Source organism: Haliotis cracherodii, unplaced genomic scaffold, assembly GCF_022045235.1.
Source record: "Haliotis cracherodii isolate W230 unplaced genomic scaffold, xgHalCrac1.p SCAF_3, whole genome shotgun sequence".
Classification (NCBI taxonomy): Eukaryota; Metazoa; Mollusca; class Gastropoda; order Lepetellida; family Haliotidae; genus Haliotis; species Haliotis cracherodii.
In genome coordinates this window covers 44222825-44239878 of record NW_027266286.1, presented here as the reverse complement: position 1 = coordinate 44239878, position 17054 = coordinate 44222825, and the positions used below count along the sequence as shown (strand labels likewise).

Sequence of the window (17054 nt, the reverse complement as noted above, 5' to 3'; positions counted from 1 at the left end):
AAATAACACGTGTAGGTTTCGGTCGACTGAAGGATTTGCAAAACATGTGCTTCGCCAAATGGGCGTCAACAGATATCTTTTTAATCAAGGTGCTCAAGCGATTTGATGCACTTCGCGAGGTAAGACCCGTTGTGTTACAATATAGATCTTGATAATCGATCAGATTGTCTTGACGGAGCACCGCCATTTTGTTTGAAGCAATTGCAATTGAAGTTATATGAGAGGTGGAATCTGATTGGTCAATAGGAGAGACATAGAAGGGATTAGAAGCCCCATTGAAACGTACAGTTTAAAACTGTATAAAGAGGGTTCACTCACCAATCAAATATTTCAGACTTTGATCTGGAATTCTGTTGAAAGTTGTATCCACATACTTCTGATGTGTTTATTGTTCAACTCCGATATTATCTTTTCGAATACTAAAACAAGTTCAAACTTTGTTTAAGAAAGTTGTGTGTATATCAATTCATCCAACACATCTATTGATAGCTCGATCGATAAATTTTCTATCGAGGTATCGCCAATGATATGTTTTTTCACACTTCTTTAGTTTCTGTCAAAATTATACAAATACTTCATTTATACAAATATTTAGCCTTTTGATATTTCATCTGATATACACATACTCTGTTGGGTGAGGTTATCTTAACTATTCAGGTATTCATACGACCAGTGTCTGGTTACAATGTGATTTCATACATAAGCGCAATCTGCCTAGGTTTATTGCACAAAACGATGTTAGCTTTAATTTGGTTGGTGAGAAAGCAATTGCTCTGATCGGTATCGTTACGCCGTATTGGTAGATGGAATAAGCCAGGTCAGGTTTATGCATAAGCTGTACGTACAGTTTCGCTCCTTTTGTAATGAAGGTATGGTGGACTTTACCACATGCACAAACACATTCAACTGTGCCTATATTGGCTGTACGTAAAGTTAGGTATACTGCTAAATAAATGTAAACATAATATGGTGCATATCTTTTGTGACGTGTCGTGATATGTTATCAAAGATAAACACTAAGCCAACCATATGTTTGAATGGCCTCGTGGTTGGTTCAGGTGCCTTTGATAGTAAGTGAGTTGGGTTTAACGCCGCTTTTAACAGTATTCCAGTTATATCACGGCGTGTCAGCTTAATGTTGGAGGAAAGCCCGAAGAGATGCAGGTCTCAGACGTTTACCACTTCGGTGAAACCCACGAGCACGGGTATGGTGCTGACAAACCTAGAAACATAATTGGCGTGAACCGGGATTCGAACCCACAATCATATGTTTCTGGCGTGCCCAAGGGACGCAACTCTGCACAGCGAATCGCGGCGCCTTAGACGACTGGGCCACCCGTGCCCCCGGGTGCCTTTGATAAGTTACGTATATAGTGATTTCATAACGGCTGCTTAGAATAGGTCCCAAGCAATCTATGTAAGGACGTCCTTGTCTTTTATTAGATGGTGAACCAGCACGAAGATTGATAGTGTCTGAAAAAGTAATCGATACACGTTGCTTATAAAGGAAGGTTTTACCCATGTACGCGGTGCAGACATTTCTTTATTGCGATCTAGACACTTATTCTGTACACGTGAGGTAATTATATATAATACGTCTCACTGTGTACTTACAGATGAATGTATATGTGCATTGTGTGCGTGTGTGTGTGTGTGTGTGTGTGTGTGTGTGTGTGTGTGTGTGTGTGTTTGTGTGTGTGTGTGTGTGTGTGTGTGTGTTTTTGTGTGTATGTGTATCGGTGGTGGTGGTATGTGATAGCCCCACCTCACCTACGCCAAAATAACGAGGATCCTGTAATCAAAAATTAAACAACGCATGTGTACCGCTGAGCATTAAATTTCAACGACATTCCAAAAAGTGATCGTCCGTGGACCGTTTTGTGCCACTTTGAAAAGGTGCCAGCGAAGTAGAGCTCATTTAAACGCATTCAGACTGTTCTAGTTATTTCGGTTCAATTCCTACCTGATATTTTGCATAACATTACCACTTTTATTAATGAATAAAGCTATCAACTGTTAACGTGACATCTCAGTGCTTTTAAGACTGCTTTATGTGTAACGATACTGTCCGACGTATTCCACAGAGCATTGTAGGGCGGTCACGACGTGTCAATGCGTTTCATTGAATAGGGCATTACAAAATTACTCGCGAAAAAAGCCGAAACAAAATGATACCATCGTTGCATCGTAAATCGCTTGTACGTTCAGCGTTTGTAACCACTTTCCTTTACACCTAACAAAAAAACATGACCCCTTGATATGGTGCTATGAACCTTACTACAGGTTTATCCTGGGGCGTACAATCCTTCAATAGTGTATATGCACCCAACCCCATCCCATGGCCACTATAGCATGGAAATAACGAAATCATATTATTGCACCAGAGAAATGTAACTTCAACGCGTTCCACATAGGTTTGCGAATCTTCATTTGAGTCACTATATTCACCAAAAGTTACTTATTGATAATGTCCATCAAATATAATGTTCCGTAGCGATGTATGTAAGTCATTCCCATCCTCGTTGACGATCCCTGTGTTTCTAGCTCCAGTCAAAACTAAAAAAAGTTACAGACTCCGCAATTGATTTTATTGCGAAACAACACTACATGGAGCGTCTCCTTTCCATATGCGTTTCGGATCAATAACATTGAATCAATCTCCTTGATTATGTTATGCCTGTTGTCATGTTACCAGGTAAACAGCACAACCATTTGAGCTGCATGCGTATGAATGTTGCACAATCGTTAAGAAAAACGCCAATCTTTGTAAATAAAACACATCGCATGTGCACACAGGTTCATCCATGCCCGCGTTCCGTGGTTGAGTGGCATACGTTGTGTCACAAACTGTGTCACAAACGTTTAGACAGGTAAGAACTATTCATATGTAACTACGCTATTAGTTCTTGCTCACCTGAGCTGAATTTTAATACAGAAACGTCCTTGTTTTTATTACCACTAAAATACGAATTTTATGAAACAATGTACCTACGTGAACTGAGTGAAAGTTGTTTATCAGTAATCCAATTTATATATAATCGAGTTTGTACAAACCATGGTCATGTACTGAATTCGAGGGCAAAGGACAGAACATCAGATGGTGGAATCCCATACAGGGCCAATAATATAACGGTTTTCATGTCAAAGACTTTTAGAGTTCTCCATTGATATTATTCAGTGTTATGAAGGGTACAGTTCCATTACCATCAAACAACAATGGAATTGTATACATTACACTGTTAAAGATACTATGAATTCCGTCATAAAAAACGTAACACACATGTTTTTTCTATGGTTTCTAACGAGAACGAGTATTTTATTATCCATGAATATCAGCTGACCTTACTTCTGTTTGATAGTTTGCTGTTTAACGCCGCACATAGCAATATTCCATCTATGTGACAGTGACAGTGATTGACATCATGAGCATCGATTCACGCAATGGGGATACGATGGCATGCATGAACCAAGTCAGCGAGTCTGATCACCCGATCCCGTTAGTCGCCTCTTACGACAAGCATAGTCAACCTTTACGGCAAGCATAGGTTGCGGAAGATCTATTCTACCCCGGATCTATCGTACTTCTGGCTGATATAGATATCGCATCAGAAATGCTTCTGAAAAATATTTCAGCATTTTGTCATAATTATGTATTAAATAGATGCTTTACATATATTTTTATTTTTAGAGATGAGTACGCTTTCATCAGATATGGATCGTAATGGACGAGGCTACAAGTGAGTATCAGATGAGTTAATCGTTATTCATGGACTATGTTTTGGTTTCATATATGTCTCAGAATAGATAAATATTAATAATAACTTTTGTTATAAATATTTGTATCATAATAAATTTAATTGCAATTTGGGTCGGAATAGATCCCCGATATTCCTTCTAAAAATGGGGACCGTATGGTCTGACAGACTATGGTGCTGACGGCGTGTCATTGTAGGAATTGATTTAGTAATGCAAAGTAGTAAAAGCAAACCCAACTTGGATGACATTGAATTATGACACCAAATAAGCACTTCTCCCTTAATCAGTCATGTATACATGTAGGCAATATTTATACCTTCATAATGGCAAAATGCGCATATCATCCCGTATAAAATGAAAACATAATATGGAATTTATCTTTCAGAGAAATGTAAAAGATGTTTAGCCGCATTGAAGTCCTTCATTAAAACATCACCGGAACCTAACACACTCATTTTACATGTTGATGTAGTCCTGCTTACTAAAAACAAGAAAAATAAAGACAAGAAAAAACTTTTAAGGAAATTTGAACGTAACGTTTCAGCCATAGGAAATTCACGTGGTGGTGTGTTGTTGGTTCATCTACAGGGCCAGTCAAAAGATGATTTGTTCCTCGGTTATTTTGATCAAGCAGTTGATCAAAGTTTGAAAAATGTGCTACCTGGGGACGGATGCCTCTTTACTGATGCATATGCGAGAGAATGGCTTCACAAGAAGCATGGTTTCCAGAGCTTTTTTGACTTCGTGGTGGTGACTATATCTAACTCAAAAAGTGTATTCACAGTTGAATATAATACTAAAGTAACATCTGATCACCAAATCGAAAGACCAACAGCTTCAAATCTTTTGCACATACTGTCCAATTCATCACAAAGCAAAGTGTCTGCTCCAGTGATTAAAAGGACTCTACCCGACCTGCAAAGTTTGCATGAACATAGAAGTATACAGCTGAAAGCATTTTATGGTCAGCAATTTGAAGATAAACCTGAAGAATTGGCTGACTTTATATGGAAACAATTGCGTTTTCAGGAATATATGAGCTGCATGTCGAAACTTGAGGGTGGTGGCTCATATTATGTTGGCATAGAGGAAGAAAGCAACACAAATTCATCATCAAAACACCCTGTCATAAAAGGATTGAAATTGAGATTTGACCAGGACAGATTAAAGAAGTGTTTGTTGGACAAACTTAACACTGTTCTCATTCTTGGAAGAGACAAATCTGTCAGTGAAGGACATGGTCTAATAGCAGTAGATTTTCATGATGTTGGACAATTGGGAATAGTTTTAGAAATTTCAGTTCGGTCTGTTGCTGGAATTGTCTTTTATGAAAGGGGGCCAGAAGCTTATGAGACTGTTGAAGGTGGGAAAAAAGGAATTACTCAAATGCCGTTTGATAAGTGGTTGGACAAATTCACAAGTGCTGGAATGTCTTAAACACACACTTCATGATATGAATATGTCGCATTGAAAACGGAATGGCATCTGTTAGTGGTTCAAGTCTGAGCTCATCATATCTCTCATATTCACCAGTAGGAGATACTGTCTGGTCAACAACTGATTTAGAGGATACAAGCTCCTCTGCAAGAACAACGTCCAAAAACGATTATGTTGAAGAAAATTATTTCAAAGGTATGTTCATCTTAATACGTATTAAATTAGTCAAATGTAAGAATACTTTGAATACTTTGACTGAACGTTTTGAAGAAGATTCAGGTCGCGCTCATATATAGATCGTCAGAAAAAAAAAACATGCTTGGGTCTGGTATCAATCCGACGGTTTCGGACGATGATCTTCATAGGGTATTCGCAGGACGTCCATAGTAAGAAGTGTCAAACTGTCATATATGCCACCTGGATTTCTAATGCGCCTAAATCACAACTGGTACTTTTTCAATAACTACCACCACTACTACTACTACTACTTCTACTACTACTACTACTACTGCTGCTGCTACTACCACCAATACTACTAATTTTACTACAGCGACTATATGACAACATACTACTATTACTACTAGAACATCTACACATGAAACTTATAATCAACAACTGCAAATACCACTGCTACTACTACTACTACAACTACTACTACTGTTACTACTACTACTACTACTACTACTACTACTACTACCATCAGTACTACTAATGTTGCTACAGCGACTTTGACAACATACCACTACAACACATTAGAAACTGATCATCAACAACCGCACCACTACTCCTAAACATGCCACTTTTCAAGAAGTGAAAATTCACAAATACTTCGATACGCTCTCCTTTGTCAACACAAATAATCGCAGGGTGTGGAACACGATCGCGACTTGCGTGAAAAAGAAATCAGCTCGGAATACCTCCTGCCTTTCAAATGGTAGCGCTGTAAAGATTGAAAGACGACTTCCACTTGACAATGTTGTCTTGTCAATTACACTTGAAAAGTTTGTCCTGTGTGAATAGCCCCTGAATTTTATTACCTGCCCATAATCCACCTAACAGTAAGAACGCACATCGAAATACCTTGACACTGCGAGCATTCAGGAAGACATGTGAATTGACATTTAAGTTAACTCAGAGAATCATATTTCGATCTATACATAACGATTAACAGTGACAAAAAGTCTCCACAATTCTGTATGGCGAAAGGGAGGACTTTAACTTTCAACGTTCCCTTTATGTCGAGCAATGTTCCAGCAGCTCCAGGCTTTGGTATCTACATTTCATAACCTTTTAGGTACAATCAGACATTTCTACCACGATGACAAAGAGCGTGCTCAAAAGTTGATTGATCAAGACTACAAAATTCACGGCCTCAGTAAGCTTTCAAAACGTTTTATGGTAGAAATATGAAGTTCATTGTCAGGTGAACAGTTGACTTGCCTTTGCATGTGTTTGTAGATGTGCCATATATATACTGAACCGCAAAAGAAACGCCACCCCAAGTTACATTGCATATAAAGTTGTCATTTAAACATCTGGGTAATTCTTGTCAACGTTTCTAAAATTTAACATTACCTTGTCCAGAAAAATGAAATTTGATGATAAAAAACCAAAGCAAATGACAATAAAACTGATCTCCCAAACGCATCACGGCAATGGCCATGGTAACCCGATGCACGTGAGTTCCGTGCAAATTGAAATCCACATGCGTTCCCCAATTTCTTGCCCTAAAAAAATCCACCCAGATCGGGTAATTACATTCATTTGTTACTGAATTTCTACCATATGCCAATTGCAAGATTGAAAGAAAGAAATCAGCAACTCCAAGCCCTGGATTGAAAGCTGGACAAACCGCCCGGCAAGCAGCAAATGCATTTCAAGTCCACATAAGGACCATATACAGGCTCCAGCAACGGTACCAGACCACCAACACTACAGATGACCGACCACGTAGTGAAAGACCAAGGGTCACTACCCGACGTCAGAATCGTCAGATTGTGCGACAGCTCGACAGACCATGGGCACACACCAGCGACAAATTAATGCGGACACCGTGCGTCGACGATTGACGAGTAGACGCCTCCGTTGTTACAGACCACACCGAGCACCCATTCTGACACCAAGTCATCGCCAGGACCGTCTTCAGTGGGCAACGAAGCACTAGCATTGGTGCCACCAGCAGTGGAGAAGAGTTCTCTTCTTAGACGATAGCCGTAACTGTATCTCAACAGCAGATGGCAGAGAGAGAGAGTCTGGCGACGCCGCGGGGAACGCTATTCGGATGCTTGTGTTGTTGAGAGAGACTCGTAGGGTGGTCCGAGCATCATGGTGTGGTGTGGAATTGGTCTTGCACAGAGGGTCGGGCCTGTGGTCTTCCAGAAAATCGATCCAGGGAGAGGCAATGGTGTCACAGGAGCTCGGTACATTGATCAAGTCTTGAGACCACACGCCATACCTCACTTGGCACGTCGTCGCCACCACGCCCGTGTCCACTCCAGCAGAATGGCATCATAACCATGCAGTGGCCTGCCCTCAGTCCCGGTTTAAATCCAATTGAGCACCTGTCGGACGAGATTCAAAGGCGGCTGAATGACCAAGGCCGACAACTGCAGCTGAACTGAGTCAGGCGTTCCTCAGAGTGAGGGCTCAAGTGCCTATGGCCTTCATCAGCAGCCTCATCCATTCCATGTATCGATGTAGCACGGCAGTCATCAATGCACATGGCGGACACACGAGATACCTAAGTATTAAATGTTGTGTTTCACGAGAATACACTTCACTTGGCATGACTGATTTCGAGAAAACTCGTTCATCACCGCTCTGCAATTGATCCGATCATAATATTCATAATATTCACCCGATAAGCCGATAAGAAGTACGCATATGAAATGCATACTATTAATAATTGTCTATAGTGTTTCAGATAAGCGATCAAACAAGCTTCCTTTGTGGTGTGAACAGAGATGTATCATATGACGCAATGATAGAAGATATTTTCTCAAAGGTGGCAGGTAAGATTTATAACGTTTTTGGCGTAGCAGCGCCAAAATAGCATCACGGTATTACATTTAGGGTGTAAATTCTTCATCGACGAAGTTAGAAAGGAGTGTCCTTATCATTGATTGAATAGTGGTCCAGAGTAATGCGGGATGTTTTGAGAGTTCGAGACAATATTTTGTAGTACCCCAGTCCAAATACTTAAAATTGTAAAATTGTAAATTAAAATTCAACCATGAATTTTGTAAAAACTCGACTTTGACTGGTCAGTCAGAAGTATCAAATCACAATAAACGCCCTCGGATTGTAACAGCCGATGTGTCGGCCGCGTAAAAGCGGAAGCATAGATATATTTGATAGTACTTCTTCCACAGTCATTGTCGGTAGGCATATTTCAATAATTATACGTTCAATTATGTACTACAAAATGCAAAGTTGCCGTTACTACGATATTCGAAGAATGTGTGGCAATATTTTCACGCTGAAAACACGATAGAAATCTGCAAAGAGAATGTATTTCAAGCTTCGAGAACAACAGAGAGCTTGCTTTTTGTGCTTTTCTTTGTACGATGTGATCTACTGTGTCACAATGAGCGATGTGTCGTCATAATAGTGACGTGCGGCGTAGAACGAAATCTTTGCAAGTCCTGCTTAGTTTTCTTTAGGGGTGCAGGCCTTATGTTAGCTTACCAAGTTGCCGTGTTTACATGTTTTGAATGCCGGTCAAATGTTAGGGTGTAAAGAAACTGCTTGAGCATATGGAGCGACTTATTTTGTTAAAAGGTTGTTGTCGGTGATTCCGTATATTCTGATCGACAACCCACTCAACACTCTGGACTCAACCCATGCCGCGTCCCTCAATATATTTTCTGACACGAAAGAGCTCGCGTTTTATTTAGTCATGGTAGAATGGAGCATGGGGAGGTATGAGTGTAATTTATCATATGTCTGTCAGGTTCGGTTCATAATTCAATTTAGCGCGGTTAACTCTACAGTTAACCTGTTAAAACACAGAATGGTTATCTCCTAACTGTATCATGTTCATGTCAATTAAACTCGCGCCACTGGTACAATTCATACTTTAGGCATCTACTAATGTATTTGATATTTGTATTTGAACAGGGAATGAGGTGGTAATTTACCCTCGATCTTGTGACGATTCTGATGCATCTGTGAGCCATGTGAGAAAAAGACTTGTCTGCGAAGATTCATTTTGGGAAGGTGCATTTGTGTACACTGCAAAGTGTTTACTGGTGACACTTAACGCAGTTACACGGAGGGAAGAAGCAAAAGTCCCCGAGTGCCTAGAAAGAGATGTCTGCATTTTCACAAAGGACTATCCCCCAATTGTATTTAGTCTCGTGAGGGATTCAAACAAACTGAGTAAAAGTGAGGAATATAATAAACTGGTAGGAAGGAAAATGACTTTTCTCCTTCGGAATAAGTCATGCGTTAGTGTAATGTCAGAAGTGCTGGATCTAACAAATGATTCAAAGATTAGAATAGAAGATATGAAGCTGGAGTCACTTTTTGCCATTAAAACTTCGCTTTTGATGGATCAAGACAAACTGCGAGATGCAGTTGGTAGCTTCCTCAGGTGTATCGGTTTGTCGGAAACATTCTGCTGCTTTCACAAAGACAGTACTGAGAGAAAGGATGTGTTTCTTACACAAGATGAACTACTGTTCCTCATGGAGGCGTTGGACGGTGTGAAAGAAATCGGAAGACGACAGGTGACATCCTGGGCTCCATTTTTGGCCTCAGAAGTTGCTGTTCGACTTGCCAAAACCAGTTCAACTCTCCTTGAACTGACACCTGCCCACCGTCGGATAACTGACTTGGAAAGGTTGATGTAGGTTTGAAAATGTAGCAGACACGCATACATGCAAAAAGTGATGAACTAGTATATTATCCCCTACTGTCACCCACTTGAATTGTTCGTGCCTCTGTTATCATAGATATTCACATGTCCCTATAAGGTTAATAGATGACTGCTGTAGAATTTAAAATCCTTTTCTAAATCTCGGTTTCGCAACACGCTCATGTTTGTTTGTTTGTAGTTTAACGCCGCACTCAGCAATATTCCAGCTATATGATGGCGGTCTGTAAATGATCGAGCATTGACCAGAAAATCCAGTGATTAACATCATGAGCATCGATTTACGCAATTGGGGAACGATGACATGCATCAACCACGTCAACGAGTCTGACCACTCGATCCCGTTAGTCGCCTTTTACGGGTGGTCAGGCTCGCTGACTTGGTTGATGCATGTCATCGTATCCCAGTTGCGTGGATCATGTAGATAGAAACGTCGGTATATACATGATATGATGTGGTGAAACGACATACGTAACTTATTCATACATGCTCGTTTCTACAGGGAAGGCAACCCATTGCTGGACGTGGAACAAGGCAATACAAAAGAATGTGTTGAGATGACACGTGTCGAGCATTATGTCTCCGAGTGTTCCGGTGTGAAAAATGACAGTCCAAGCACAAACGTGTGGATTTTTGAAACAGAGTTAGCCGGTGGTATGTGCCTTGATTCTCCTCATTAGACATATCCGATCAATTTACAGTGAATATATAGATATAAAATGTATTTACACCCATGTGAAATATTTGCAAAAACAGCATGGAATCACTGCTGTAGATAGAAGTTGTAGCCAAGTGCAAATCAGTATACCTATCAGCAATATCCCAGCCATAGATTAAATTATACATGGTAAAAAACGTAAAAAGCAGTCACCGTTTCGTAAAACTGTGAGGTATTACTAATTATCACCGATATCATGTGAAACAAATTAACAGATAAAAATCAAACATATCAGGTGACTAAAAGACGTACGTTTATCAATAGCAGCATGTATTCAATAATACGTATGGTCACTATTTGTGTTATCAAATCAAGCAGTTTTTAATGCAGACACATATCAAAAAGCACTGAAGATACTTATCTTTTGTAGAAATGCGTGTAAGAAAATCAACGCAAACGGAGATATCACGACCGCGGGTAAGTAAACGTATCTTATGTATTCGTTAGTACATGTTTATGATCCATGAGTACTTGAAATTTGAACAATCACATATTTGAGTAGAATGAGAGTCATTGATTCATACAATGATGTGCAGACTATCCCTGCTTTGAGAAACTTAGATGACACATTGGTGTAGACAATCCTGCTTCGAGGATATTAATATGCACTGAATTAATGTTGCATCTAATTTTATCTCGAGAAATGTCAAAAAACATCACGTAGGCATAATGAATGTGTATACTTAAAACGTGTTGCTTAAACGTCGCTTGGTGTTTCGTCTTTTATGCATGGTACTTGGACATATTGGATATCATAGCAAATGTAATACATCTAATATATTTGGGGAAGTATTTTGAGTGACACTGTTCTTTTGTGTGATTACCTTAAACCATGTCTTTACCAGTATTATTTCTGTTCGTTACTGAAACTTGGTACTTACTAGGTGGGACTGGCAACTGAAAGGTTACTGTTAGACCTCTGTATATTGTCAAGGTCACTGTGAAGATGTTTCGTTCGGTGATGTATGTTCTCTTGACTCAAAGTAAGTCAAATGAATATTTTCTATTAATTCGCCATGGTTAGCCGAGTATTATTTAGTTTATATTGAGATATAACATCTACATCATCGTTCCGATATAATGTATTTTTCATCACAGTTAGCCAATCTTCCAAAAATCCAAAAGGGACCTTTGGTAACAAGATGGATTGAAGATTTTACTGAACATCCCACAGTGACCATTCCCAAGGAATATCGAATCCCATTAGAGCGTGACAGAAGACCCATGATGATGTTTGCTCCTTATAAATCCAGAGCTAAAGACAAGGCAGAGAAAAGACACGTTGAAGAAATACCACTCAAGCATGCATGCGAAAAGAAACGAAATAAAAAAGTGGATACCGTCGGCAGTTGGCAGTGACTATCGCCATTCAAAGAAATGGCAAGTGGAGAGGAAAATAATGAAAAGTTCAATGAAACATACAGTGAGGACATATTGGTTACATGTTGTGAGCAGTCCAATTGCAACCATCTAAAAACAGAGCTCCTGTGACTTGCCCCTGGCAAGCACCCACTGGCACTGAGTGTATATTTGCAGTCAACTCGCACTGAGCGTTTGACGTAGTAACTGTAGTAAATTGTGTGAAATCAGTATAATTTAGTTGGTCGCATAAACCTTACGAAACGGTTTATGTTTAATCCTTCATTGTTGTTGTCTCATAAAAGAAAGTTTATCTACATAACAAACTATAGATACGTATCCTTATTTGTCTCATGCTGCTTTCTACTACTAGCAGATAGCTATTTTAGTAAAACTGAGGTGGATAAATTAAAGCTTTCATGTTCATGCTCATTCTGGAATATACTGATATTAATGGTCAATTTGAGTCAGAGCAAATCTATTTTCAAATTTCTTTTAAACGGATAAGAGAATGAGATACAATCATGTTACATTTACATATAATGTTAATTTCTACGGAGGGCCTTATGTGCCATTTTGGTATAACTTTTTTATATAACGTTTTCTCGTTATTATAATCATTTGTTTCTAGTCTCGTTTCTTCGAGATTTTCCTTCTTATGTCGATCGTTATCTCGTAATTACAAGTTTTTTTCCAGACTCGAAATTTTGAAATAAACTTAATTAACGAAAAATAATCAAAATTACGAGAAAATAACCGTATTAAGGAGAAAAAAACTCTTAATTTCCAGAAAATAATTGAAATAAGGAGGAAAAAGTAGCAATTTAGAGTTTTGAAATATGCTTGAAAAATAACAAGAAAATACTCGAAAGCACGAGAAAATAATCGAAATAATAAGAAAATAATCGAAGCAAGTCGGAAAAAAATGAAATTTTGAGTGTTTGACATAAACTTGAAATATTTGAAGTAACGAGAAAACTCGTTATTTCGAGAAAATAATTGAAAGAACGAGTAAATAATCGAAGTAACGAGAAAAACTAGATGTTACGCCCAAAGAAACAGAGTGGAACCATTAGGGTTTCGTAAATCTTAGCAATGTTAAACACAAGCAACATAATTTACTTGTTTACTTATCGTTCAATGTTTTTATATATTTTTGTAAGAGGGTTCATTCATCTAGCTTTTTATTCTAGTGTCACGTAATCGTCCAAAGGTGAAAGGAAAGCATCATGCCCACAAAGCAGGGACTATTCACTCCTTGCATGCGTCCTATTTTTCTCTTTCTGAGACCTTCGTGCAGATGTACCTTTTGCAGCGAAGTATTCAAATAAACAGTTTTAATGCGCCCCAGTAGCGCTTAACTGAAGACGTTAAATACTGAAGGTTTAATGGCGAAGTGTCAGAAGGTGCTTAGAGTCTCAAAAGCTGAAGTTGACCGTTTTCAGGTTGTTGTTGCGCGGCCAACGTTTGGAACGTGGCATTGTTCTTGAAGTGTTCTGGTAGGGGATATATATTAATCCCAGCTATGGATCGTTTTTGTTTTGTGTTTGACTTGATGGTGCTTTTCGCTCATTATTTCGTGCTATTTGAGCCTATATAATGGAAATTTATTGTCAATAGATGCACATTTTAATAACCTGCTGTAATATCAACATATTATGTTGACTATTTATGGTTTCGTATGTAGTGCACGTGTGGACAATTACATATTTAATTATGTTTACTTGTATTTATGTCATAAAATAACTCGTTCAAATATGTGTTGGTCCTTTATCTTCTTTTCGTAGCCCAGTTTTCCCGTCATCCAGCAGTTAAGGTAATAGTTTGGTAATCTGAGAAAAACCTTAACCCATTTGATCATGACAATGGCAGACAATGATTAGAACAAACTTACATTTGACACTATTAAGTTTTATAAACATGCAATACTAAACCAAAAGAATGTGAAAGGTAATATCAATAATGAAATCTTTGTAAAGAGAGAAATACTTTTGTATTTTTATTGTTATGCTTCTATATCTGAAATCAGGCAAAATAAATCCCGACACTGAGAGTCTAGTTTGGTGTTCATTTCAACGGAAATATATTTCAATGAAAACTAGTACATAAATATTCAGAAATTTACGTTTACGTGTAACCGATCTGAACCATCATTAGAGTCACCCAAGATGAACGTTGTGTGAGGGATTTTACGTCGCTTTGAACAATATGTCAGCAATTTCAATGCGTATCAGCTTGATTAATTTTCAAATTGGGAAGAACACCTAAAATGATGAAATACAATAAATTCCAATTCCTGTATTAACGAATTATGGGTATGCAGCAATGCGCCTTTAATTGTTATGGTTTTGCAAAGTTCACATGGGGGCATGGGCCGTTGGGATGAGTAATCGTTGGAAAGATATAAAGAAACTTTTGAAAGAAATTATATCTTTGACTTACATGTGTATAATGATATCTGTACATACGAAATACTTGAATAATTATGAAAATATTCTTTAAAACCTTCTTAAATGTAAATAATACACAAAACCTGTTCAGGTTATTCAGCAACAATCATAACAGGGAGCCACTCCCTGTCCGAGACTGGTATACTTGCCCAAGAGCGCTTATGCTTCTCGCCAGCAGCCGCAAAGAGGTAAAGGCCAGCGTATCCGTCTGGCTTTATCCGACCTGTTCCCCAATAGTACAACATTTCGCTGCTGTGAAGTTCGACCATTTCCGTGATGCGGGTCTGTCTGTTGAGAGGGTCGGAGACAGGCCTATATATCGTAGTGCGGGAAACATTGACCCATTTCCATGTAGCGAGATCTGCCTGTCTAGAGGGTCGGGGACATATATAGCATGCGGGAAACCTCAAGCCAGTTTGTGTAGCTAGATATTAGCACCTTTGGACATAGTGAATAATTGACGTGTCAGGCAACAGGAGTGAACATGTTACCATTTGGGAGGTAACTCTCATACAGGAGTACATGTGTATATATGGTTCATGGTTAAGAATAACAAACGCACTTACGAGTTTGTGGATTTTAATTTTAACAATTCTACAGATCTACTTCATTATAAAATAATATATTAACATTGTAGGTATTACTTTGAAAAGATCAATTATGCAAAAATATATATGACGTTACCACTGTGGATATGTCATTGTCAATGAAACCAACAGTAGCTGTCCTGAAGGCGAGGTTTAAGAATTTACTGTGTCCGTGAAACACAGCTGAGAAACAATATTAGGTGTCTTACTGGATCTGTGCATGGACATAATTCAAAACGGCAGCCTCTGTTCAAAAGTGTGCAACAAGGGAATGATTGCGACTTTTCAGAATTTGCTTATAGCGTCATTCCTACTTCCGCACTAAAAGGTAAATTTCGAATGTCACGGAAAGACATTTTGCTGGACAATTGTCGCTAGTGCATCCAAGTAGTTTCCTACACCTTGACATACCGTTTTCAATGTTTGTTTGGTCACGTGTGCCAACAAACTATATTTGTTATATCTACCATGATATGCTTTGCGCATGCAAATACATCTTTCAAAACTTTCGATATTTTGCCCTGTGCGTATGATACCAGCTGTGGGTTCAGGTTATTTTACTCATTTGCTAATATCACATGATATATTTCACATATTGTCCCTTAAGGTGTATACAAGGGTCAGATAAATTTAATAATCTTCGTGTTTTTCTCTTGAGATTAAACAGCGCATTCAAGAAATTCGGTTTGATGTCCCAAATGAGTACAATGTGAACAGGTGCATCTACATGTAGACCCATCCTGTTGATATATTGCAGGAATATTTAAAACGCGATGTATATCCATATCATGACCCAGAACACAGCATCACAAACAGTCTCTGCAGTATGTTTAGAATGGTCAGTTCAGTGTCACCAAAGCCGCAGAATGTACAATGTACGTGTATAATGTGTACAACTCGCAAGCGAAAATATATATGTATAATGAATAAAGTTAAATGTGTGTGTAAACTTTAATTGGTTTATGATAATTAACTTACCAGGTTTGATTGATCTGGCGTTTGCTATTTACGGATTGTGAATACAAGCGATGCATTGAGTTATACACTCTAGTGACAAATCTTAGCTTTCGCATTCCATCATTTATATTCCGAGTTGGGATAAGCCATTAAAATGTATGTACGAACTTAAGACAGTTGAGTCGTGTTAAGAGGGGCACGCATAAAAGACAAACACAAACTCGCCAGTAACACATTTTCAAATTATTGTGAATGCATGGTACCATCATTTATTCCCGTGACCCAGAGCCCTCGGACACAGTCCGTATTTCAAACCCTAACGACATTGTAACTGCCATAATTTATTCTTAGTTTAAAAGGAAATGTTTAACTTACCATCCTGTTCAGTTTTCCGTACCATTTCTTTCATTCTTTCTGCGTCAAAATAAGCGGCGGTTAAACTTAGAGTTAACTCACGACAATGTACAAATGGTTTATTGGATTATGTATAATATTATTAATATAAATTCCAACCACATAAAGCATATCGCAACATTGAGTATAAAGTTCAACAATAATATCTGTATACAGCTTCTTCTGATTATTACAAGCGTCCTATATATATAACGTTGGGCCAGCTCAATTGATAATGGGTGACCACGTGTATAGGACTTTGGATTGCATCTGTTGTAGAAGATGGTGTTCTTTGGTGAGGATGACGTTAGGTCCATGTCAATTTCGTCAGCTAACCATTGGTCAAATATGTTCAATATGAATTCCAATTACATAAAGCATATCGCAATATTGAGTATAAATTTCAAAACAAAATAATCTTGATACAGCTCCTTCTGATTATAACAGGCGTCCTGTATGTGTGACACAACGTTTCATCCCCTCCCCTTACACCCCCAACCCATCCCACACCCGTCATAGAT

At 38.6% G+C, this 17054-nt stretch overlaps 1 protein-coding gene across 1 annotated transcript; it reads left to right on the top strand.

The window, feature by feature from the left end:
- The first annotated feature begins 4896 nt into the window (after window positions 1-4896).
- Window positions 4897-13703, top strand: LOC139474522 (uncharacterized). The gene is made up of 6 exons (XM_071257575.1): window positions 4897-5388; window positions 8109-8204; window positions 9313-10042; window positions 10572-10723; window positions 11158-11204; window positions 11886-13703. The coding sequence occupies exons 1-6, from the start codon at window positions 5235-5237 to the stop codon at window positions 12144-12146; spliced, it is 1440 nt and encodes a 479-aa protein (XP_071113676.1). The 5' UTR covers window positions 4897-5234; the 3' UTR covers window positions 12147-13703.
- The last annotated feature ends 3351 nt before the right edge of the window (window positions 13704-17054 follow it).

Coding starts and splice junctions, on each gene's coding strand:
- LOC139474522 (XM_071257575.1), top strand. CDS start 5,235: ATGGCATCTGTTAGTGGTTCAAGTCTGAGCTCATCATATCTCTCATAT. Junction 10,043..10,571: donor ACTGACTTGGAAAGGTTGAT/GTAGGTTTGAAA, acceptor TCGTTTCTACAG/GGAAGGCAACCCATTGCTGG. Junction 10,724..11,157: donor TGAAACAGAGTTAGCCGGTG/GTATGTGCCTTG, acceptor TATCTTTTGTAG/AAATGCGTGTAAGAAAATCA.